This window comes from Prionailurus bengalensis, chromosome E3 (assembly GCF_016509475.1).
Source record: "Prionailurus bengalensis isolate Pbe53 chromosome E3, Fcat_Pben_1.1_paternal_pri, whole genome shotgun sequence".
Classification (NCBI taxonomy): domain Eukaryota; kingdom Metazoa; phylum Chordata; class Mammalia; order Carnivora; family Felidae; genus Prionailurus; species Prionailurus bengalensis.
Genome location: NC_057357.1, coordinates 40,632,126 through 40,651,800, shown reverse-complemented (window position 1 = coordinate 40,651,800; position 19,675 = coordinate 40,632,126). Strand labels below are relative to the sequence as shown.

The 19,675-nt window shown below is 62.9% G+C and overlaps 1 protein-coding gene across 1 annotated transcript; it reads left to right on the top strand.

The window, feature by feature from the left end:
• The first annotated feature begins 421 nt into the window (after window positions 1-421).
• Window positions 422-15,345, top strand: UBE2I (ubiquitin conjugating enzyme E2 I). Its single transcript, XM_043561066.1, has 7 exons — window positions 422-567; window positions 5,403-5,479; window positions 5,678-5,761; window positions 6,767-6,839; window positions 10,813-10,922; window positions 11,061-11,140; window positions 13,398-15,345. The coding sequence occupies exons 2-7, from the start codon at window positions 5,414-5,416 to the stop codon at window positions 13,459-13,461; spliced, it is 477 nt and encodes a 158-aa protein (XP_043417001.1). The 5' UTR covers window positions 422-567; window positions 5,403-5,413; the 3' UTR covers window positions 13,462-15,345.
• Window positions 15,346-19,675: the final 4,330 nt, after the last annotated feature.

The following is a 19,675-nucleotide window of genomic DNA, read 5'->3' as shown; positions in this document are numbered from 1 at the left end:
CCTCGGTGATCTTTTCCGCCCGGCCCCTGGTCCCAGCCCCAAGGAGACCTCCGGGACCCGTGCCCGGAGAGCTGCCCGCACGGCATCCGGGGAGCCCTTGGAGATCTCGGCCTCCCCCTGGCCCCGCTGCCCGCCGGCGTGTCCTCGAGTGGACACACGCATCGCGAGGGGGAGTTTGTAGACGCTCCCTCCATTCGGGGACGCGGCTCCTTTAAGGGCGCAGGTGTCCAAGGCGCCGCCTGACTGGAAAGCCGCACCCGGATCCCGCTCCCGGGCAGGGCCCGGGGCGCGAGCGCGCGACAGCAGGGCGCGGGCGGCGGGCGGCGCGCGGCGGCGCGGGCGACGCGGGGCGCGGGGCGGCGGCGGGGGCGCGTGGGGCAGGCGCGCGGCGGGCAGGCTCCGCAGGCCCCGCCCCGCCCCGCCCGCCGGGGTCCTCGGAGCGCTCGGGCTGCGCGCGGAGCGGGCTCGGGAGGGAAGTCCCGAGACAAAGGGAGCGCCGCCGCCGCCGCCGCCGCCGCTTCCTCCTCCTCCTCGTCCGCCTCGCTCGCCGGGCCGCGGCCGCCCGAGGTGAGCGCGGGGGCGCGGGCGGGCGGCGGGAGGCGCGGGCGGGGGCCGGGCTCTGGGCCTCCGCCGCCGTCGGGCCCGGGCCGAGCGGGCGCCTCTTCACCCCCGGCCCTGCCCCGCGCCCCCGCCCCGGGCAGGCCCCGCTCCCCGGAACCGGTCCTCCTCGGAGCTACGGGCGTGCGGCCTCGGCCCCGGGCCCGGGGTCGCGTCGGGCCGGCCCCTCGGCCTCCCGCCGCGCGCCCCGTTCGGGAGCGGAGAGAACGGCCCCCTGGCGCGTGCTCGGCGGCGTCCCCGAGGTGCTGCTGGCAGCGGCCGCTGTTGACAGGGACGCGAGCCTGGGCCGCCCCGCCGCCGGGGCTCTTCTCCGCCCCAGGGAAATTCGTTTCCGGGGTCACGGTCTGCACACAGACCTGTGGCGCCTGGCAGCTGGGGCGAGCGTGCACGACAGAGGGAGTTGAAAGTGGGGGATTGCAACATCGCCGGCTCGTCTGGCGGGGGTCGGGAAACCAAAACAGTCTGAGTTTTCTTGTGCCTCTGAAGAGCTCCGCTTGCAGTTGGTGGGATCCCTCCCTGACGTTAGCGCTGCGCTCGAGGGAGAGTTTTCGTACGCGGTTGCTTTGTAGCCATCGAACGGAGGTCGGAACTGGTAGTTAACGTGAGTAGGAGGAAGCGAAGGGGATGGTTAGCCGGGCTCCTGATCGTGGCCTGCAGCTGCCCCGAAGTCGGTACCACTTGGTTCGGCTGGTGTAGTTTGAAAATGTACTCAGTTCCTCGGTTTGTGAAGTTGTCTTTTTGTTTGTTTTGGAAGTCTGTAGTCCTAAGTGTCTCTCGCTCTTAAGGAAACACTTAAAAGGTGGCTTTTGGGTAGAGCGTCAACTTCACCGAAAGGGAAGATGGATTCTGAATTTGTCTCGCTCTGCTCTGGTCTTTGGTAGCGGGGGAGGTTAGGGATGAGTTCTTCTTGCTGTTGGACCTTTGTCCGGGGAGTCCTGGCATTAGGGACCTTGCTTCGGGAACAGCCTGGGGTCCTGGGAGGTGTGTTGGGAGAGAGCAGGGAAGCGCAGCCTCCGCAGGCACCCGTGTCAGGTGCGCGGAGTTTCCTGCCCCACCCCACCCCCAGGGGGTGGGAAAAGGTGGTCCACAGCTTCCCCTCCGTAATCTGCTTCTTCCTGGGCCAGCCTGTGGGCTCCTAGCGCCTTCCCCCATTTTGTTGGGAAAGTTGGGGATGGAGGTGCTCAGCTCTGTGCCCTCCGGTAGCAGATCGGGATCTGAGAAGAGCACATTCCAGTGCAGCCCACAGTGGGAGCCCTGGAGGGAGCCCTGGAGGCAGGTGGCAGGCTGGCCTCTCGTCCCTCAGGCTGTGACTAGTAGTGCCAGGTTGTGCTGCCCCGGCTCCTGCCTGCTGCTCTGAGGCGCTCTCCTGACACCTAAAGCTGCGGAAATGGCTCTCTTCCCTTGGCGGGTGGATCTGGGACTCTGAATGAATGGATCCGCGCCGTGGTGAAAATGTAACAAACTGGCTGCTTTGTCCTGGCGGCAGGAGGCCAGTGGGAGTGGAAGCACCAGGTCTCCGCTTGGGACAGTGCAGGTGGGCACCTGAGGCTCTGCGACCCGATGGCACAAACCGAGTTTGCTGCCCAGTCCGGGTGCACCAGCCACCCCCGAGGAGGGGGCTGCAGGGACTTTGGTGGGCCCAGCCCTCATTACCTTCCACAAACCGGGACAAGCACGTGCAGCCAGGCCCTAGGACTAGGTGACTCTGGCTGCTCTTCAGGGCAGAAGAGGTGGCCCGTGGCAGGGTTGTGACCCGCGGTGAGCCAGCAGACGGCACTCAGGGTCGCCCCCTGGCCCGGCCCCGTTGCAGCCCCTCCGGAGCGCCCGGATTGTCGGTGTCCGTGGCTCCTCGCTGTGGGGAGCGCTGGCCTGTGGTTTCACAGACCTGTTTTGTTGCCTGGCTGAGCTCAGACTCACTGGGGACCTCGCATGCCTTCAGTCACCAAAGCTCTGTGTGGGTTAATCCTGCAGAAGCGTCCTGCCTACTTGTGCTGTCTGCCCAGGGGGCGGGGGTGTGTGCTGCCACAGTGATCACTCCGAGGACGGTGGGGGGCATGGGGCCGCGGGCACTTGATTGAGAGTCCAGAGTGTCCCGTGCCCTCTGGGCTTCTGCAGGGAAGGGCATTTCCACTGACGCAGCTTGGTGCTGGGTCAGGTTCCGTGCAGAAGAGCCAGTTGAGGTGAAGGGTTTGAGAAACTTGGGGAAGTGAAGATTTTCAGGTGTCAGGGTCCCTGCCAGCCTCTGGCCAGAGAGCACCTTAAAGACAGACTGGGCTGTGCTCCCCTGTGCCCTGGCTCCCTGAGGGTACTCCGTCCACCTCATGCAAGCCCAGGTCCTCGTCTTCGGGATCATTGCCCCCGCCTTGTCGTTTTCCCTGGGCCTCTGCCTCTGTCCCAAACAAATATTCCAGACAGGTGTGCTGTCCAGTGAAGGAGGTCCCCCAGGTGTTGCCCTTCAAGGTCCCAAACCCCCACAGCATCGTGCTCCTGGCAGTCAGGTCTGCACAGGGACGGGGAAGGAAGAGGGCAGGCCGGAGCCCTGGGACGGAGCGGTGACAGGGAGGAGTTCTGGTTGGGGTCCCAGCATGGTGCTGTCTATTTTGGACTTAATTTTGCAGTCAGGGAAGGTTGGAGCCCATTTACAAGGTGTTCTGGGGTCAGTGCCACAGCCTGAGGTGGTGGCCGGGGTTCAGCCCGTTGGTCACGTCATCCTGACAGTTTCCTGAGTGGAGGACTTTCCTTTTTGACTTTTGCTTTTTCTTACAATAACAGAAATAAACTTTCTTAGTACTGGACCCCATCTGATTGGTCTGGTGGTGTGTCTGTCACAACTCAGCCGGCTTCCTGAGACCCGGGCCCATGGATGACCCCGGAGGCTGCGGTGCTGATGCCCAGGCCCCTCCTGCCCCTTTCCTGGGAACACAGTTGTCCAAGAGCCTCCTGAACCTGTAGTGCTGGGCTTCACCCAGAGTTCCCGACTCATGGCCACGGGGCCTGGGGACGTTCGTTTCTGACACGCACCCAGGTGACACCACCACCCGGGCCTGCCTCTGCTGAGCTGCTGGCCTAACCGCTCCCGCTCTCCGGCGGGGTGGCGGGGGTGAAGGGTGTGATTTGGATTGGGTTGCTGAGGCGGGTGAGGGTCAGCCTGAGCCGGGGGGGGGGGTTTGCACAGGCGTAGCCGACGGGTGAGTGGTGGCAGCAGCCGAGAGGAGGCCGTCCCCCGGAAGGCAGAGGGGGACGTGAGCCGGGTTCGAGTTGAGGCTCCATGCTTAACAGGCACGTTACCTTCTGGATCTTCACTTCTGGTCGTCCTGAGTCTGTGTTGAGCCCCGGGGGCGGTGGGTGAGCCTGAGCCGGCAGGCGGGGCTGGTTTCACGCGTTGTCATGCATTGTCGTGGCTGGAAGGTGGTTCTGAACCCTGTGGAGGGCGCCCCTGTTGTCCTCAGGAACGTGAGGTGTGGTCCTTTCACCCACAAGAGCAGAGAGGAGACGCTCTCCTTGGAAGGCTGAGGGGCTGAGGGTCGGGACAGGCTAGGGGACTCCCTTTTTGTCTCGTTAAAGCCTTGTTTATGTTTCCGTGGACTTTGAAGACAGACTTAAGGCCAAATTCTCTAGCAAGGTTAGTGATCTCTGAGGGTAGAGGGAAGTTGGGGCTCCGGCCTCTTAGGCTGTGCGGGGTGAGCAGCACCCTGGAGACCCTGGGAGGCAGCTCTCCCCGCAGGGAGCGTGAGCCAAGCGGATGGCGGGGGTAGGGGGAGCTCTGGGCCACTAGTGGGGACCCTGAAGGCACCAGGCCTTGGGGGTCTGTGGTCTGGGGATGCTGGGGGACCTGACACCCAGAAGCGGGTCTCTGAGTAACCCACTCCTGCAGCGCTCCTCAGACTGGCGGGCCCAGCGGGCAGACTGCCTACCTCTGGGCCTGCACGGGTGTCTTCTCCCCAGGGGTTCCTGGGTCCTGCTGGCCACCCCCCCACCCCCGCTGACTTTCCCGAAGTAAATGGGAGAAGAGCCCTGATCTCTCTGATGTTCGTGGAGTGCCAGTGGATGGGGAGGTGCGGTGGGGTGAGAAAGCAGAGGGGATGGAGGAGGGTCGGGTGCTGTGGGCCAGTTGCAGTCTAGGGACTTGTGCACAACGCGGTGGGCTTGCTGTCTGACCTGGGGCACCTTTCTACTCGGTTGGTTTCAAGAATAAGAGTTACTCTCTTGGCCAGACCTGAATCTAAATTGTGAGCCCCTCATTCTACACTGGGGGCCTGATGCCCCCCCCCCCCCCCCCGCAATCTCTGCATTGGCAGAGGGGAGTGGTCTGCCACTGCCCTGGCCCCTCACCCCGGTCCTCAGGCAGTGCTCTGGACATCCCCACCGTGTCCTTGCCTTTCCTGTGGAGACTGACGGTGGGAACCCTGTCGCTGCAGCCCTCTGCAGTGTAACAAGAGGGCAGGACAGGTGTGCGGGCGTCTGCTGGGAATGCTGGTGAACCCTTCCTGCACCGCACATACCTAGGCCTGTGCCGTGGCCCCTGGGGGTGGGATGTTCACAGGGAAGGGGCCCCACGTGGAGGCGTTCTGGGTCTCCGGAGCATCCTGGCTCCCTCTTTCCTGGAGAACCGCCTGCGGGAGGAGGCCGGGGTCGCCCCTTGGGGACGTGATGCCCGGGGCAGACTCCAGGCTGGGCGGTTTGCTGGGAGCCCGGTCTGTGTCAAGCTGGGTGAGCGAGGCGAGGGGCGGACGGCTCCTGCACTCTGCCTGTCCTAACCGCGTGCTGTGCCCGGTCTCTTGCAGGGACTTTGAACATGTCGGGGATCGCCCTCAGCAGACTGGCCCAGGAGAGGAAAGCCTGGAGAAAGGACCACCCGTTTGTAAGGAAAGCTTTATTTCTGTGCGTAGCGGGGCGGGGGGGGGGGGGCGGTTTCCCCCGGTGGAACCCGGGAACCCCATCACGCCTGCTCTCTTACACACTCTGTGCACGGTGCCCTTGGGAGTCTCAGGACTGTTGTGCGAGCGGGAGGAATGAGATGCCGGGGCGTTGATGTGCCTGTGTGGTTGTTTTCTCTCAGGGCTTTGTGGCTGTCCCAACAAAAAACCCCGATGGCACGATGAACCTCATGAACTGGGAGTGCGCCATTCCCGGGAAGAAAGGGGTAAGGGGCACCACTCTGCTGACCTGCTTCTCCGGGGGGGAGGGGACAGGGTTGGGGTGACAGGTGATTCCCCCCCTCCCCCACCAGTCAGCTTTTATTCAGAAAGAAGGAGCTGTGTTGCAGGAGGGGCTGGGTGTGGCACCCCCACCGAGCCCGGGGGCAGACCCTGCTGCGTGTTCAGGGAAAAGGAGCCTTGGGACACGCTGGAGAAGGGCCCAGACGGAAGGAAGGGACTTCCCGTTTGTCCTTCAAACCCGCTGCAGCTGAAGTAGCCAGGATCTAGTGACGCGCGACCTTGCGGTCTTTGAGCCTGGGGCAGGTAGCGGGGGGTCCAGTCAGGGCCAGCGTGTTGGAAGCATTTGGGAGTCAAGGTCTCCAGCAGCCCCGCATCCGGCTCTCCAAGAGGAGACCCCTGAGGTGACCTGGTTATGCCCCGGCCTTATCGCCTTATCGCCTTATCGCTGCCACTGCCACGTCCCTCCACCCGTGGCGTGGCGTTTGCGTGAGCTCACCCTAGTGCTTCCTGACAGCCTCCTCGCCCGATGCTAAGCTGGCAGGATTAGGACTCGGCTTTGTCCTCGGACGATGTGGTTTGCTTTCTCCGTTTGCCACGGCTCCGTGGAAGGCCGGGCCCGCACCTCTGCCTTTGCTAAGCCTATTCTCGGCCCATCGTCTGAGGCTGAGGCAGGTGCGCCGTGGCCTTGTCCCTCCCGGAGGAGGCTGGGGAGGGCTGTGCTGGTGGAGCTGGCGACAGGGGCCGCTCAGGTGGAGATCCTGACCCCCGATCCTGGGTCACAGGGGGTGGCCTGCCGGCCCCCGCCTGTCTTCCTGGAAGCCTAGCTCCCGCCACGCTCCTCTCCGGGGATGGCTCTTTCCGGCCCCCTCAGGGCCCGTGGCAGCCCCCACGGTCCCGTCGTGGGGACAGCCGGTCGGTTTGTGGGGCGGTGCTGGGGGCGTGCGGCGGAGGCCGGCGGCACGCCTGACTGCACGTTCGTTTCCCCGCAGACCCCGTGGGAAGGAGGCTTGTTTAAACTGCGGATGCTTTTCAAGGACGACTACCCATCCTCACCCCCAAAATGTAAGTAGAGCGAAGCCCTCGCGACTCCGTCTGCTTCCCCCCGTTCGCCGTGCGGCGGCCCCGGGGGCTTTGACCCCTGGAGGCCGTGGACTGGAGCCAGGTGCACGTGGCGGGCGTCATCGGGTGCCGGCTGTGATCCACCGGGAGGCTCCTGGCCCTGAGTCCGTGTCGGGGATAAGGTGCCACCACTGTCTGCCCTCGCTAGGGATGGGCGTCACAAGGACCACGGTCCGGAACCCCACCTCTCGGAGGGTTTCCTTCCCTGACCCGTTGTCACCGCGCCCGTTTGTTAACACTCCACATCCAACTTGTTGGCTGCGAGCCGCCTGGATGGGTAAGTCTCCGGAGAAGGCCGTGGGAAGAAAAGGCCGAGGCTGTCTCTAACGTCGTGCTACGGTTATGTCATCAAAGTGCACTTGCGCGAGACTCAGGACGGGAGGAGCACCAAATTCCTCCCCGCTTGCAACTGGAAGCCACCAAAACCGGTCCGTGGTTGGTTAATTAAATGAGTGAAGGCGTGCCTCGTTGTGTGGAGAAGTGTCCCGCACAGCACGCGGCCACCGGGAACGGCCATACGGAAACATCTGCGCTTGGGTTAGTAACTCGAAAAGGTAGAAGAACGTTTTCCATCATAACGGCGTCTAGCAGAAGAGTTTTAAGCGTGGATAATTAGCAGGGCGACCCCGGGGATGGAGACTTTTCATTTGGCTGGTTCTTTGCTGTTTGAATTGTTTCTGCCGCGTGGAGGTATTGCGTTGAATAGTAGCTCTGATTAAGAAACGAGACCGGTCACGGCTGCTTTCGTCACTTGTGTTCAGCTTGATACCTGAATTCCAAGCGGACTTGACAAGGGAAAAACAAAAATCCCAGCCGAAGAGCGGGAAGGGAAGACGGGCTGCAGATGGTCTCGCCTTTCTTTTTAGATCTTTTTGGTAAGGTTGTGCAATAAGGGATTAACCTGCAAAAACCTATTTTCAACATAATTGCAACAAACGGAAGTGTTTGACCCTGACTGTTTACAATGGTGTCAAATCCAAGTGTGGAAGTTTTTGTGGAAATCGTCACACAGATTCTAGAAGTCAGGAGCACGGAGAGTAGCCGCGGCCCTTAGAGTGCCGGGGGTGGTCGGGGAGGCCGGGGCTGAGGCACGTCGGTCCAAGGGCACCCACACCCGTCAGCAGGATGGGCAAGATGTAAACCGGACAGACCTGCTACGGGGACACGGTGACTGGGACGCAGGTCTGCCAGGCAGAGGCCACACGTGCCACGTGTTTATGACATGGGCACAAGGCTAGTCCGGCAAATGGACCGGGCCCACAGAGTATCCCTGCGGAGGAGACAGGAATCCCCCCCCCCCCCCCGCCACCCAGGTAGCCTTCCAGACGAATCTCGACATCCAGTGGAAAGAAGGAATGGTGCAGCTTCTAGAAGAAGATTGTTAGATTTCAGCAGCGAGGCACAGACAGTGCTTTGGCCCCTTAGGCAGAACATCGCTAATGGGGCTACGTCACACTGAGCACCACGTGTTCACCAGGAGAAGCCAGTAAGGGAGAGAGATGGGAGCACACGCCCTCCCCCCCCCCCCCCCCCCCCCGACACCCGCCAGCACTGACCCTGAAGCGCAAAGGGCGTCGGCACGCCAGTAAGGAAACCGCAGGCGCTGTCGGGCCACACGGGAGGCTGTCCCCTCTTGGGCCCGCAGCGTGGGAAGAGGTGCCGACGTCATCTCCCGCGGAGGGGCGGAGCGGCGGGGCCCTCAGACCCCACCGCAGGTGCGGATTTGCACCGCTTCCCCTGGAGAGCTGTCCCCCGAGTCTGCGGAAGCTGAAGTTGGGTCTCTCCAGGACCCGGCTGCTCTGCTCAAGTGAGTGTTCAGCAGATGGGCACGCACGCTCACCGCGGGTGGGGACCAGCTTGGTCACGGCAGCCCCATCTGTAGTGGCCAGAAGCTGGAGGCAGCCAAGTGTCCCCGACCCAAAGATGGGCGGGGGCGCCCCGGGGACCCAGTCAGTTAAGCTCTGACTCTTGATTTCTGCTGGGATTGCATCGACAGCATGGAGTCTGCTTCTCCTCTCTCTGCTCCTCCCTCTGCTCGCTCACTCTGTCAAACTTTAACGTTTACTTTTGACAGAGAGAGATGGAGCACAAGCAGGGGAGGGGCAGAGAGAGGGGGACACGCGGAATTCAAAACAGGCTCCAGGCCCTGAGCTGTCGGCACAGAGCCCGACGCGGGGCTCGAACCCACGAACCATGAGATCGTGACCTGAGCCGAAGTCAGACATTTACCCACCTGAGCCACCCAGGCAGCCCTCACTCTCTCAGACGTTAAAAAAAATCCAAAAAAGAAGAATGGGTAAACATTGGGGGACAGTCTACAGCAGCCAGAGGGAAGGGCCTGCAAGTACCTGAGACTGTACGTCTCCCAACGTGATGCGGAAGAGCAGAGCCGCACAGGAAGTCGGCGGCCGGCCCTGCGGCGGAGGGGGTCTCGGCAGGGGCTTCTCTGACTGGAGGAAGCCAGCGGTGAGCAGAAGTCAGGGACAGGGGCTTGGGCGAGGCCGTGCCCGCCACGCTGTGCTTTCCTAGGTGAGAAAAGAGATCGACCGCCCAGATGAAATTAAAATCAGGCACTTGTGCTGAGGAAGAAGCTGAATTCAAAGAGCAGAAAGGCGTGCTCGGGGCGGGAGCAGGTTCCCGAGGGCCCTTCCTGCGGGGGCTCGAGCCAGAAGGTGTGCAGCACGCCCACAGGTCAGGAGGCAGACCGGATTAGCGGGCGGGAGACGAGGCCGGGAGTTTCTCCAAGAAGCGGCCGGTGCGTCACAGTGAGTGAAGGTGCTCGCCGTCCGGAGTCCCCAGGGACGGCTGACCTCCATGAGGCTGCCGGGGGTCTGGGATCGTGAAGCAGTGGGAGCTGGCGGTGGGCAGCACCTCCTCGGGGCCGGATGGACTGGCGGCGTCACGTAGACACGTGTGCGCGTGACCCGCGAGCACAGGGCTGGGAGGGCGCAGGCTGGACCCTGGTGGCCCGCGGGGAGTCTCTGGGAGACTCCGGGTGCTGGTGCCCGGTGTGGTGGTGGTTCGGGAGTTCCGTCAAGCTGCGTGAGACCCATTGTACTTTTCGGGGCGTAATTAACGTTTTTAAGTGAAGAGAAGAGGGGACGGTGCCCAGATAAGCAGAGAGGAACGCCCTGTCAGTTCTGGTGACAACAACCCTGTCAGTTGTGGTGAACGGTCCCCGGGGAGCTTGAGGCAGTTTTCCTGCTCTTCTCTGTTGTAGGATTTCCTACGGGTGTTCATTTTTTAGAAAGAAGGAACTTTTGTTTTTTAAAAGAGAGAACGTGCGGGGCGCCTGGGTGGCGCAGTCGGTTAAGCGTCCGACTTCAGCCGGGTCGCGATCTCGCGGTCCGTGAGTTCGAGCCCCGCGTCAGGCTCTGGGCTGATGGCTCAGAGCCTGGAGCCTGTTTCCGATTCTGTGTCTCCCTCTCTCTCTGCCCCACCCCCCGTTCATGCTCTGTCTCTCTCTGTCCCAAAAAATAAATAAACGTTGAAAAAAAAAAAAAATTTAAAAGAGAGAACGTGGGATCCTAAGAGCCTCTCTTTTTGGAGCAGAATTTTGTGCTTTGAAAATGGTCACTTGTTTGGAAGGGCTGCCGAGTTTCTGCCCTCAGCTGTCCCCCCAGGACCGTCCTCACCTGCTGTGCTGACTTGGGGAGGGACGGGAGGGGTGGGGATGCCCAGGACTCGGCTCCGTCCACCCACTGTCGGGAGGCAGGGTCCGGGCGAGCACATGGCTTCGCCTCCCGGTCCGAGAAAGGTGCACGCCTGCCCCCGCCCCCTACCTACTGCCACCTCACGGCCGCCGTCCTTCGCCAAATGCCTGGTGGCAGTGGTCGCCCTGGTGCAGGGAGATCGCATCATCCTGCCAGACGACCGCTGCCGCCAGAAACACGTTTCCTTCCTCCCTGTGGTCCAGGCAAATTTGAACCACCGCTGTTTCACCCGAACGTGTACCCTTCGGGCACAGTGTGCCTGTCCATCCTCGAGGAGGACAAGGACTGGAGGCCGGCCATCACGATCAAGCAGGTACGGCGTGCAGGGTGCTGGCCTCAGCCTTCCTGTGGGGCCAGAGGCCTGCGGTCTTCATCTGAGGCCGAGGCCGACGTCCCAGAGAAGCTTGCCTTTCAAACCGCTGACCCCTGTGTTCTCTTGTCTCTCACACAGATCTTGTTAGGAATACAGGAACTTCTAAATGAACCAAATATCCAGGACCCAGCCCAAGCAGAGGCCTACACGATTTACTGGTTAGTAGCGGTCTGGCGGTGCTTGCTGTGGCCGCTCGCTGGCCTGCATGCTTTTCCCCGGAAGTCTGGTCCGGGCAGCCCGCAAGAAGGGGGAGCCACAGGCTGGCTGTGGGTGGGAGAACAGTTCCTGCCCCTCCGGGCAGCCTTCACGAAAGGCCGTGAGACACCAGCTGTAACGGGGAGACCGAGTGAGGCCGCCAGGGAAGCGTCTGAGGCCAGGAAGCAACCGGGACAGGCCCTGTAGGCAGCAGGAGCTGCAGGTGCAAAGGGCCCGTGGTGGGCAAGAACGGGTGAGCGAGGGTTGGCGTGGCCACGGTATTGTTGGGCGGGGTGGGGCGTGGCAGGAGGTGAAGGTCAGGTGATACGGGCCTCCGTTGGCCACTTTGTCCCTGAGAAGCTGTGGCTGGGCAGACCACGCGTTTGGTGAATGTCAGTCCGGCGCAGAGGAAAGGGCCCCCAGGTGCGGGTGCCAAAGGAGGCGTTTCCAGTAGCGCAGCTCCCCGGGCCCCAGATCTCGCGTCACGGCTCTCCTGTGGCCCTGTTTCCCACACCCTCCTGGGCCTGCGTGTGTGCCATCGGGGAGTAGCCCTTCCCTGTGTGGCACTCTGGTGGCCGGTGAGTCCCGCGGGCCAGCGTCCACCACCTGTGCCGAGGGAGAAAGGCCAGGTGTGTGTTAAGGTGGGCGACAAGTTGAAACCTGGTGCTGTGAGCCTGGCTGGATTGTTAGCAGGGCAGAAGCCTCCTGGTTGTGGGGTCCGGCATCCCCTGGCCCCGCCAGCCAGCTTCCCGCTGGTCTGGGAGGTGGGGCTTAGGCCTGGAGCGGGGCTCTGGGACCTGCAGGGCTAGCATAGGGGGTAGAGGTCAGGCAGGGACGTGTTCCTTCCAGGGGACATTTCTGGAAGCCGTGGGTGCAGAGGGTGAAAGCCGAGGGCAGGACCGTTCTCTGGCCGCCCTGAGCAGCAGGCTAGACGTCCGATGTCTGCCTGCGGGCAGGAGCTTGCAGTTGATGGCTCAGGTCCCTAGGCCCAGGCGGGGCGAGGCCCGCATCCCCAGGGGTGTGTTCCCGCCGTGGCTCAGCTGGAGGTCACGTGGTCCCTTGGCAGCTGTGTGCCAGTGGCTCATGAGATGCGTCCTCCTGCTCTCCGCCCCCGGCCGGGCGCTGTGCGAGGTCACCACGACCTCTGTCTGCAGCAGCCCGCTGGCCCAGGCCTCTGTGAGGCCACTCATGACAGTACACGCAGAGTTCTCACGACAGACCAAATGGTCTGCAAAGCCAAGGTCTCCGTGGCCTTCAAAGAGCTTGCTGCCGGCCCTGGCCTGCGCCTCGTTGCAGGGGTGATGTTTGCGGTGGCCGGTGGTGGCCACGGGCGCCATGGTGTCACTTGGGAGAGGCTGGCCTTTCCGCGCCTGTGTCCGTAGCTGCCGGGGCAGCAGCAGGCACTGCAGGGTGGGCGGCCGCTCGCCTGGGGCCGCTGAGGGTCGTCCCCGCGGGGCCCGGGCTCCTGGCCGCCCGTCACGCCACCCTCCTTTTCTACGATTTCTCCCGCCAGCGGCGTGCGCTGGAGCACTTCAGAGCTGACTTGACTGCCTTCTAGCTCCTTCCAGAGCTCCCTAGGCAGCTGCCTCCATCTGGGGAGCCCCGGGGCCAGGCTGGGCTATTGGCTGGGGTGGGAGCTCACGTGGCGTGGCCCAGCGACAGAGGCTTGTCCTGTGGCCTCGACTCCTCGGCTCTCGTGGCCCTTTGTCCCTCCACCCTGGGAGCCCCCACACACCCCGGGGCCTGGGCCACAGGTGACCCAGAGCAGCGCCCTGAGAGGCACACTTGCGGAGAGCACGGCTTGGAGGGACCCCTCTCTTCCGGAGAGCACTGCACACTCCCAGGTGCGTCCCCGCTGGACGCGTGCTGTGCCTCGGCTCCTTGGGTGGGGGGGGGGGGGGGTCCCAGACCAGCCCTGGAGGTCATGGCGGTCCCCTGGAGCCCCGTGGGGAAACCGGCACCAAGTCCTGTCCGCCTGGCCAGCAGAGTGGTGCCCGGCAGTCTGGGTTCTCTCTCCAGAACCGTCGCTATGGTTTCAAACCGAGAGGTGCCGGTGGCCGGTCAGATTCGTAAACCTCGCTGCGCCCCCCCACCCCCACCCCCACCCCACCCCACCCCACCCCAGGCCTTCCTGACTGCGAGCCGCCCTCTGAGCCCGCCCGGCCCTGGGCCCCCGCGGGGGCTGCACCTGCTGACGTGTCTCTCTCTTGACCTTCTCAGCCAAAACAGAGTGGAGTATGAGAAGAGGGTTCGAGCACAGGCCAAGAAGTTTGCACCTTCATAAGCGGCGACCGCGTGGCAGCGTAAGAAGGAAGGGATTGGTCTGGCAAGAACTTGTTTACAACATTTTTGCAAACCTAACGTTGCTCTGTACAATTACTAGTCGCCTGGGGAGGGTTGGGCGGGCGCCACTTTCCATTTCCGCCACCGGTACACAGTCCTCGACTCGCTGAATTGCCCGGTTTTTCATACAGGGTCTCTTCCTTCAGTCTTTTGTATTTTTGATTGTTATGTAAAACTTGCTTTTATTTTAATATTGATGTCAGTATTTCAACTGCTGTAAAATTATAAACTTTTATACTTCGATGAGCCCCGAGGAGCTAGTTTCCTAGTTTCCTTTGCTCGCGGATGCAGGCATGCTTCCCCCAGTGTAGAGCTACGCCCGGCCTCAGCTGGCCTCCCTCCCGCCTCGGTCTCCGCGCACCCTGGGTTGTGTTGCTTACGAGCCTCAGATCCAAAGTCAGCCGGCGTCTCGTTCCCGCATCACTTCCTTTGTGTCTATATGGCGTTTTGTCTGTGTTGCTGTTTAGAGTAAATAAACTGTTTATATAAAGGTTTTCGTGGCATTATCGTCATTAAGAGCGTGAGGAGGCGGCCTCGCGGGGCCCGGCCCCCCACGCGGCTGCAGGCCGGCGGCGCCCAGCTCGCGGCCGTGCTCGGCTGCGCCTGGACCCGCGCGGCGTTCGGCCCGGGCCCTGTGAGGAGCGCTGTGTACGAGGAGGTGTGTGCCCGGGGGTTGTCTCCCGACCCCGGGTCTTTGCGCTCCTCAGAGGGCGGGTCTGGTCAGGGCGGAACTGGCGTCCGGAGCCTCCCGGAGCTGGCACCGGCCGGTCCGAGGTCCTCCGGGCCCCAGGGAGGACCGTGCGCAGGCACTGGCCAGAGCCCTGCCTGGGGGGGGGGGGGGGGGGGGGGTCCTGGGCGTCAGGATGCCCCGGAGGCAGGTCTGAGGCCACTGTGCACGGGCGCTTCCTTTTTCCTGAAGGGCTGTTCTCAGAAAGCACCCCAGAAGCTGAGCCTGCCGCACAGCTTCCGGAGCTGGCTGCCTGCTCACTTGGGCCCAGCCGGGAGGTGCCGCAGACGCAGAGGGGGACAGGCCCAGTGCCCCGCGGCCTGGTGCCAGCAAGGTGGGGCCTTGGCCCCCTGGTCCCAGGGAGCACGGTGCGGAGTAGACGGGAGGCCCGGAGCCTGCCCTGCGCCGGCTGACCTCGCCTTCCCGGCCGGCTCACCTGTGTGGCTCCGGTGCAGGGACCCGGCCGGGCCAGAGTGGTCTCCGAAGGGGCGGGAGCTGGTCGCCAGGGCCCTCGGTCAGGAAGGGCACCTCCACTCGCCAGGCAGCAGGATGGCAGTGGGCTGGGGGGAGGGGGGGGCGCGTGAGGCCCCCGTCCACAGCGCCTGTGTGGCCCCGCGGTCCCAGTGCCTTGCTCGCTTGCTCGGCTGGACGTGTAGCTGAGCTCGACGCTTGATGTTGGCGATGTATTTTCTAATGCGCAGGGCCCCCCGGGGGACCCAGCCGGGTCGTGTGTGTGCAAAGCCTCTCCCAGAATGTCTTATTTTGTAATGACTCAACTACACTTAGTAATAGCCACACGTGTATATGGTTAATATATATGGAAATTCAATATATTTTCTAGTTAAAGCATTCTGAAGTAATCGATGTTTCTAGCAAATTGTCATGACTTCGACTAATGAAATGTCCTCTTGTGCCACAGTCCTTGGCTTAACGAAGATGTAACTCTTGTAACGGGGGAAGGAGGGACTGTGCCCGTCCTGTTTCTGCTATGAGGGAAGAGCCTGTTCCCGGCATGAGGCGCCTGATACTTAGTAAGGAATTGTGGGCAATACGTTAACCACTGTATCTGAGAATCCTCTAATTAAAACATTTCCACAAGTGCTGCCTGCAGGCTGTGTCCTTTCCTGCCCTGTGCCACGCGGGCCGCCCCACCGCTGGCCTCGAGTCAGACCCTCGGTGGTTCGCGCGGGGGGGGCGGGGGGGGGGGCTGGTCCCCTCTGTCGTCCCTGCTGGGACCAGGCGAGGGCGGCGAAGGCAGGGAACACATCCCGTGCTGACCCTTGGCGCCGGAGGAGGGTGTCCCTCCTGGGGACCCCGGGCCGGGCCTCCACAGGAAAGGGCGTCGAAGTCCTCAGGTGCCCAGACCCTGACCGCGTGTCAGCCCCACCTTGGGGCTCCCGGGACAAGCCGGCCACCGGAAGACAGGCTGTGGGTCCCCGAGAGTCCCCCTGGCCTCCCTGGACTGTCCCGCCCAGGCCAGTGCCACGCGCTCACACCTGTCTACCGAGCAGCGCCACCTCATTCCCTAACTGGGCCACCCCAAACCCTCCTGGTTCACATCAGCTCGCGTTGGGCTCTGTGGATGCGTTGGGCTCTGTGGACGGGCGGCCTCCATTTTGAGGTTGCCATGACGACGAGTTGCCAGGTTGGAGGGCCAGGCTGAGCGCTGACTTGGGCTGGCTCGAACCAGTCTGAGCCTGCTCTAGCAGGGAGGGGCTGTCCCTGGTGCTGAGACAGAAGGGGGGGGGCGGTTCTGCAAGGTGGCCCGTGAGGCTCGTCCAGAGACCTCCGGACCCTGTGACCCCACCTGCAGAGGCCCTGACCCTGACCAAGGAGGCTGGCTTAGGACCACGGGGTGGACAGGGGCTGGAGCACCTGGCCCCATCTGCTGTCCGGGCCCCAGGAAGTTGGCAGGGCCAGGGCCTAGGTCCTCCCTTCCTGGTCTCTGCCTTCCCAGGTGACCTGCCACCACATTCCTGAACGCTGCCCCTCCCACTCCTGGAGCCCCAGAACCTGGGCCCCCATCGTGCAGAGTGATGCTGGGTATTCGACTCCCCCAGCTTTGCCTTCTGATGTCACACACGACCTTCGCCCCCTCCGGGGTGGGCCGGCACACCTGCCCCTGGGCCAGAAGCTGACGCTCGGGCTCAGTGGACAGACACTGGACAGTGGGCTGCAGCCAGGCCGCCCACCCTCACAGAGACCCGCAAAGCCCTGTGTGGGCCTGCTCCCCTTCCACCGCCAGGCCTGGCACCCGGGACTACCCTGGTCCTGCACAGGCGTCACCTGTGCGGGTGCTGGCAACTGGGCCCCAGGAGCCAGCATTTCAGGTGAGGGGCCAGACCCCCTCCCACCTGGAGCCAGCCACCTCTTCTGCTGGCAGAAGCACCCAGGATGGCACAGGTGATGGGACAGGTTCCTGCAGTCAGCGCTGTGGCCAAGTCCCTGGGTGAGCCCCCACGATTCTCCTAGGCTGCCCCACCCCCACCCCCACCCCTGCAGGCCTCTGACAGGTGCCGCAGTGCCAGTGGGAGCGGTGGGAGGAGCCTTACTGCCAGAAGGCTATGCCTGCAATTCCAAGGTCTGCCACCAGAGGGCATCAGGTCAAGCATGTATTTTTTTAAGATTTTATTTTACTTGATTTTATTTTTACATTTTTAATGTTTGTATATTTTTGATTGAGAGCGAGAGAGCACGAGCAGGAGAGAGGCAGAGAGAGAGGGAGACACAGAATCCGAAGCAGGCTCCAGGCTCCGAGCTGTCAGCACAGAGCCCAACGTGGGGCTCGAACCCACAAACCATGAGATCATGACCTGAGCTGAAGTTGGATGCTTAACCACCTGAGGCCCCCCAGGCGCCCCAAGATTTCATTTTTTCACTAATATCTACATGCGACGTGAGGCTCCAACCTACAACCTGAGATCACTAGTCGCATGCTCCACTGACAGAGCCAGCCAGGCTCCGCAAGGGTGAGGTGGCCTTACAGAGACGCCCCCTCACCTCCTGTGCTGCCTTTCTCCCTGGTCTCCAGCGGCCATCCATCTGGAGCCTGGGGGTTTTCCCCTGGCCCCAAGGAGGAAACCACTCTCCTGCCCACCCAAAGCCCAGAAGGTGTGAGCCCCTGGGTCAGTCCCAGCCGCCTGACCCTCTAGGTGAAGTGTTTTGTGCCCAACTCCTGCTGTGACAAGTGCATGTCCCACATTGCCTGCTCCCGGCCTCTCTCCCCACTGTGGAGTCACCCCCAACCTATGGAGGTGGGAATGGAGTCCCTGGAGGGCCAGCCTGCTGTGACCATGGTCAGGTACTAGCTTCTCACTGAGAACCCCCCTCACTGACAGGTGCATACTATGTCCATTTTACAAAAAAGGGAAACTGAGGCCCAGAGCTGGGCTATGAACCCAGCCGGTTGCTGTGTGGCCCTGAAAAAGCTCTTTCCCTCTCTGGGCTTCAGTTTCCTCATCTGTACAGGGCAGTCGTAAGGTCTCCTCCACCCCAGCAGGCCGCAGTGTTAGGCCTGAAGCCTCGGCGGTGCTGGCCTCCAGTCCCTTGCTCCCCAAAGGGCATTGGATGGGGGTGCGGGCAGGGGCCCCTCCCCTGGCAGCTGCCCTTCCTAACTTCCTGTTTACAGCAGCCGCAGAATCTCTTCACCCCAAAGCCACGATGATCACCATGGCAACCAGGCCTGTGTTTGTTCCAACAGGTTGGCAGAATCTGATGAAAGACTGCAGGAGGGGAGGGCATCAGCACCGAGATCCTGGCTCAGGACCCGCCAGTCCCCGGGGAAGGATGGTAACTGTCCCCTCCCGGATTCCTGCCTCGTTGTCTCGTGCAGAAGGAAGCCGAGGGGTGGCTGGTCTCTCGCTCCCCTGCACCCTTCTGCCCCCATTTGCCTGGCTGTGCTGGATCAGGATGGAGGCAGGGCCTGGAGACAGAGCTTCCAGAAGGAGAATCCACCCTGCGGTGCTGCCCCCGCACCCCCCCCCCCCCGCCAGCCGTAGTTCTGTGTCTCCTCCAGTACAGATGTGCGGAGGGCAGCTTGCACGTGTGTGGGTCTGAACCCAGGAGCTGAGACAGGAGGTGGCCCATCAGAGCAGTGTCCACTCCGGCTTGGGGTGATAGAGGAAGCACCTGGTTCCCCCACCCCGGGCTCCCCACACTCCCGCCCCCACCCACCCGCACCACGAAATAAAAGGCACAGGTGTTCACAGGCGGACAGGCTGCCTCCCTGTGTGCAGCTGTTGGAAACCTGTTCCTCCAGCCTCTGGCCCTTCCTTCAGCCCGGCTGACCCCTGGCCTCCCCCGAGCAAACTGTCCTCGCCTCTGGGCCTTTCTGTGTCCCACACTGCCTGGGGTCCCACATTAGCGATGAGGTCCTCTGAGTTAAAAACATCTCCAAATCTGTCGATCCTCTAAATACAAGGTACCCTGATGATCCAAGATCAGCCAGAGGCAAGGCGGGGATCCGGGGACCCCGGCGCCCCTCAGACAGCTCCAGAACCTCCACGTTCCTTCCAGGACCTCTAGCACCAGCGGGAACTTGTTAGAAACACAGATGAGGGCACCTGGGTGGCTCAGTTTTCAGTCAGTTTTCAGCTCAGGTCACGATCTCGCGGTTTGGTGAGTTGGAGGCTGGCGTTGGGCTCTGCACTGACAGGGTGGATCCTGCTTGGGATTCTCGGTTTCCCTCTCGCTCTACCCCACCCTCCCCCAAAATAAATAAACTTAAAAAGAAATGCAGACGGGTCACCCCTACCTAGCCCAGACTTTTGGCATCAGCAGGTCTGGGGCTGGTGCAACAATCTGTTTTAACGAGCTCTGCAGGCCAACACAGTGCGGTGCTGGCTCAAATTTCAGAGGGGGTGGAGGGTGGGCTAGGAAGGGTGCGCGCGCGCGGGGCATCCCGCCCAGGCCTGAGGTTGCAGGTGGCGCCAGAGCCCTCACCTGCGCCACCGGGAGGATCACCCAAGTGGTGATCGGGGTGGTTGTGGCGCGTCCCGGGTTGGTGCCTGCAGCACCCTTCGCCCGGGGTGCAGGCTGGCGGTGGGGTCAGCGCTTGGGCTGGGAGGGCGACTCGAGATGGCTGCGCAGCCCTTCCAGAAAAGTCCTCGCTGCGGTCCGGGCTTGTCTGATACGGTTTCGGTGATTCTGGCTTCCCGAGGGTCCCCAGGGGACGGGGTCCTGACACGGCAGAACCTGCTCCCCGCTCTGCGCCTACCGGTGGCTTGGCTGACCGCCCCGCCCCCCAGGGGAGGGGGCTCCGTGGCCCGACCCGCTCGGCGGCCTGGGTGCGGAGGGGATCGCGCTCGCGGCGGGAGCGGCGGGGGAGTGGCGGGCGGGAGCGGCGGGGGCGTGGCGGGCTGGAGGGGGCTGGGGCGGGGCGGGGGCGGGCCCCGCCGCCAGGCCCCGCCCCCGCAGCGCTCAAGGTTCG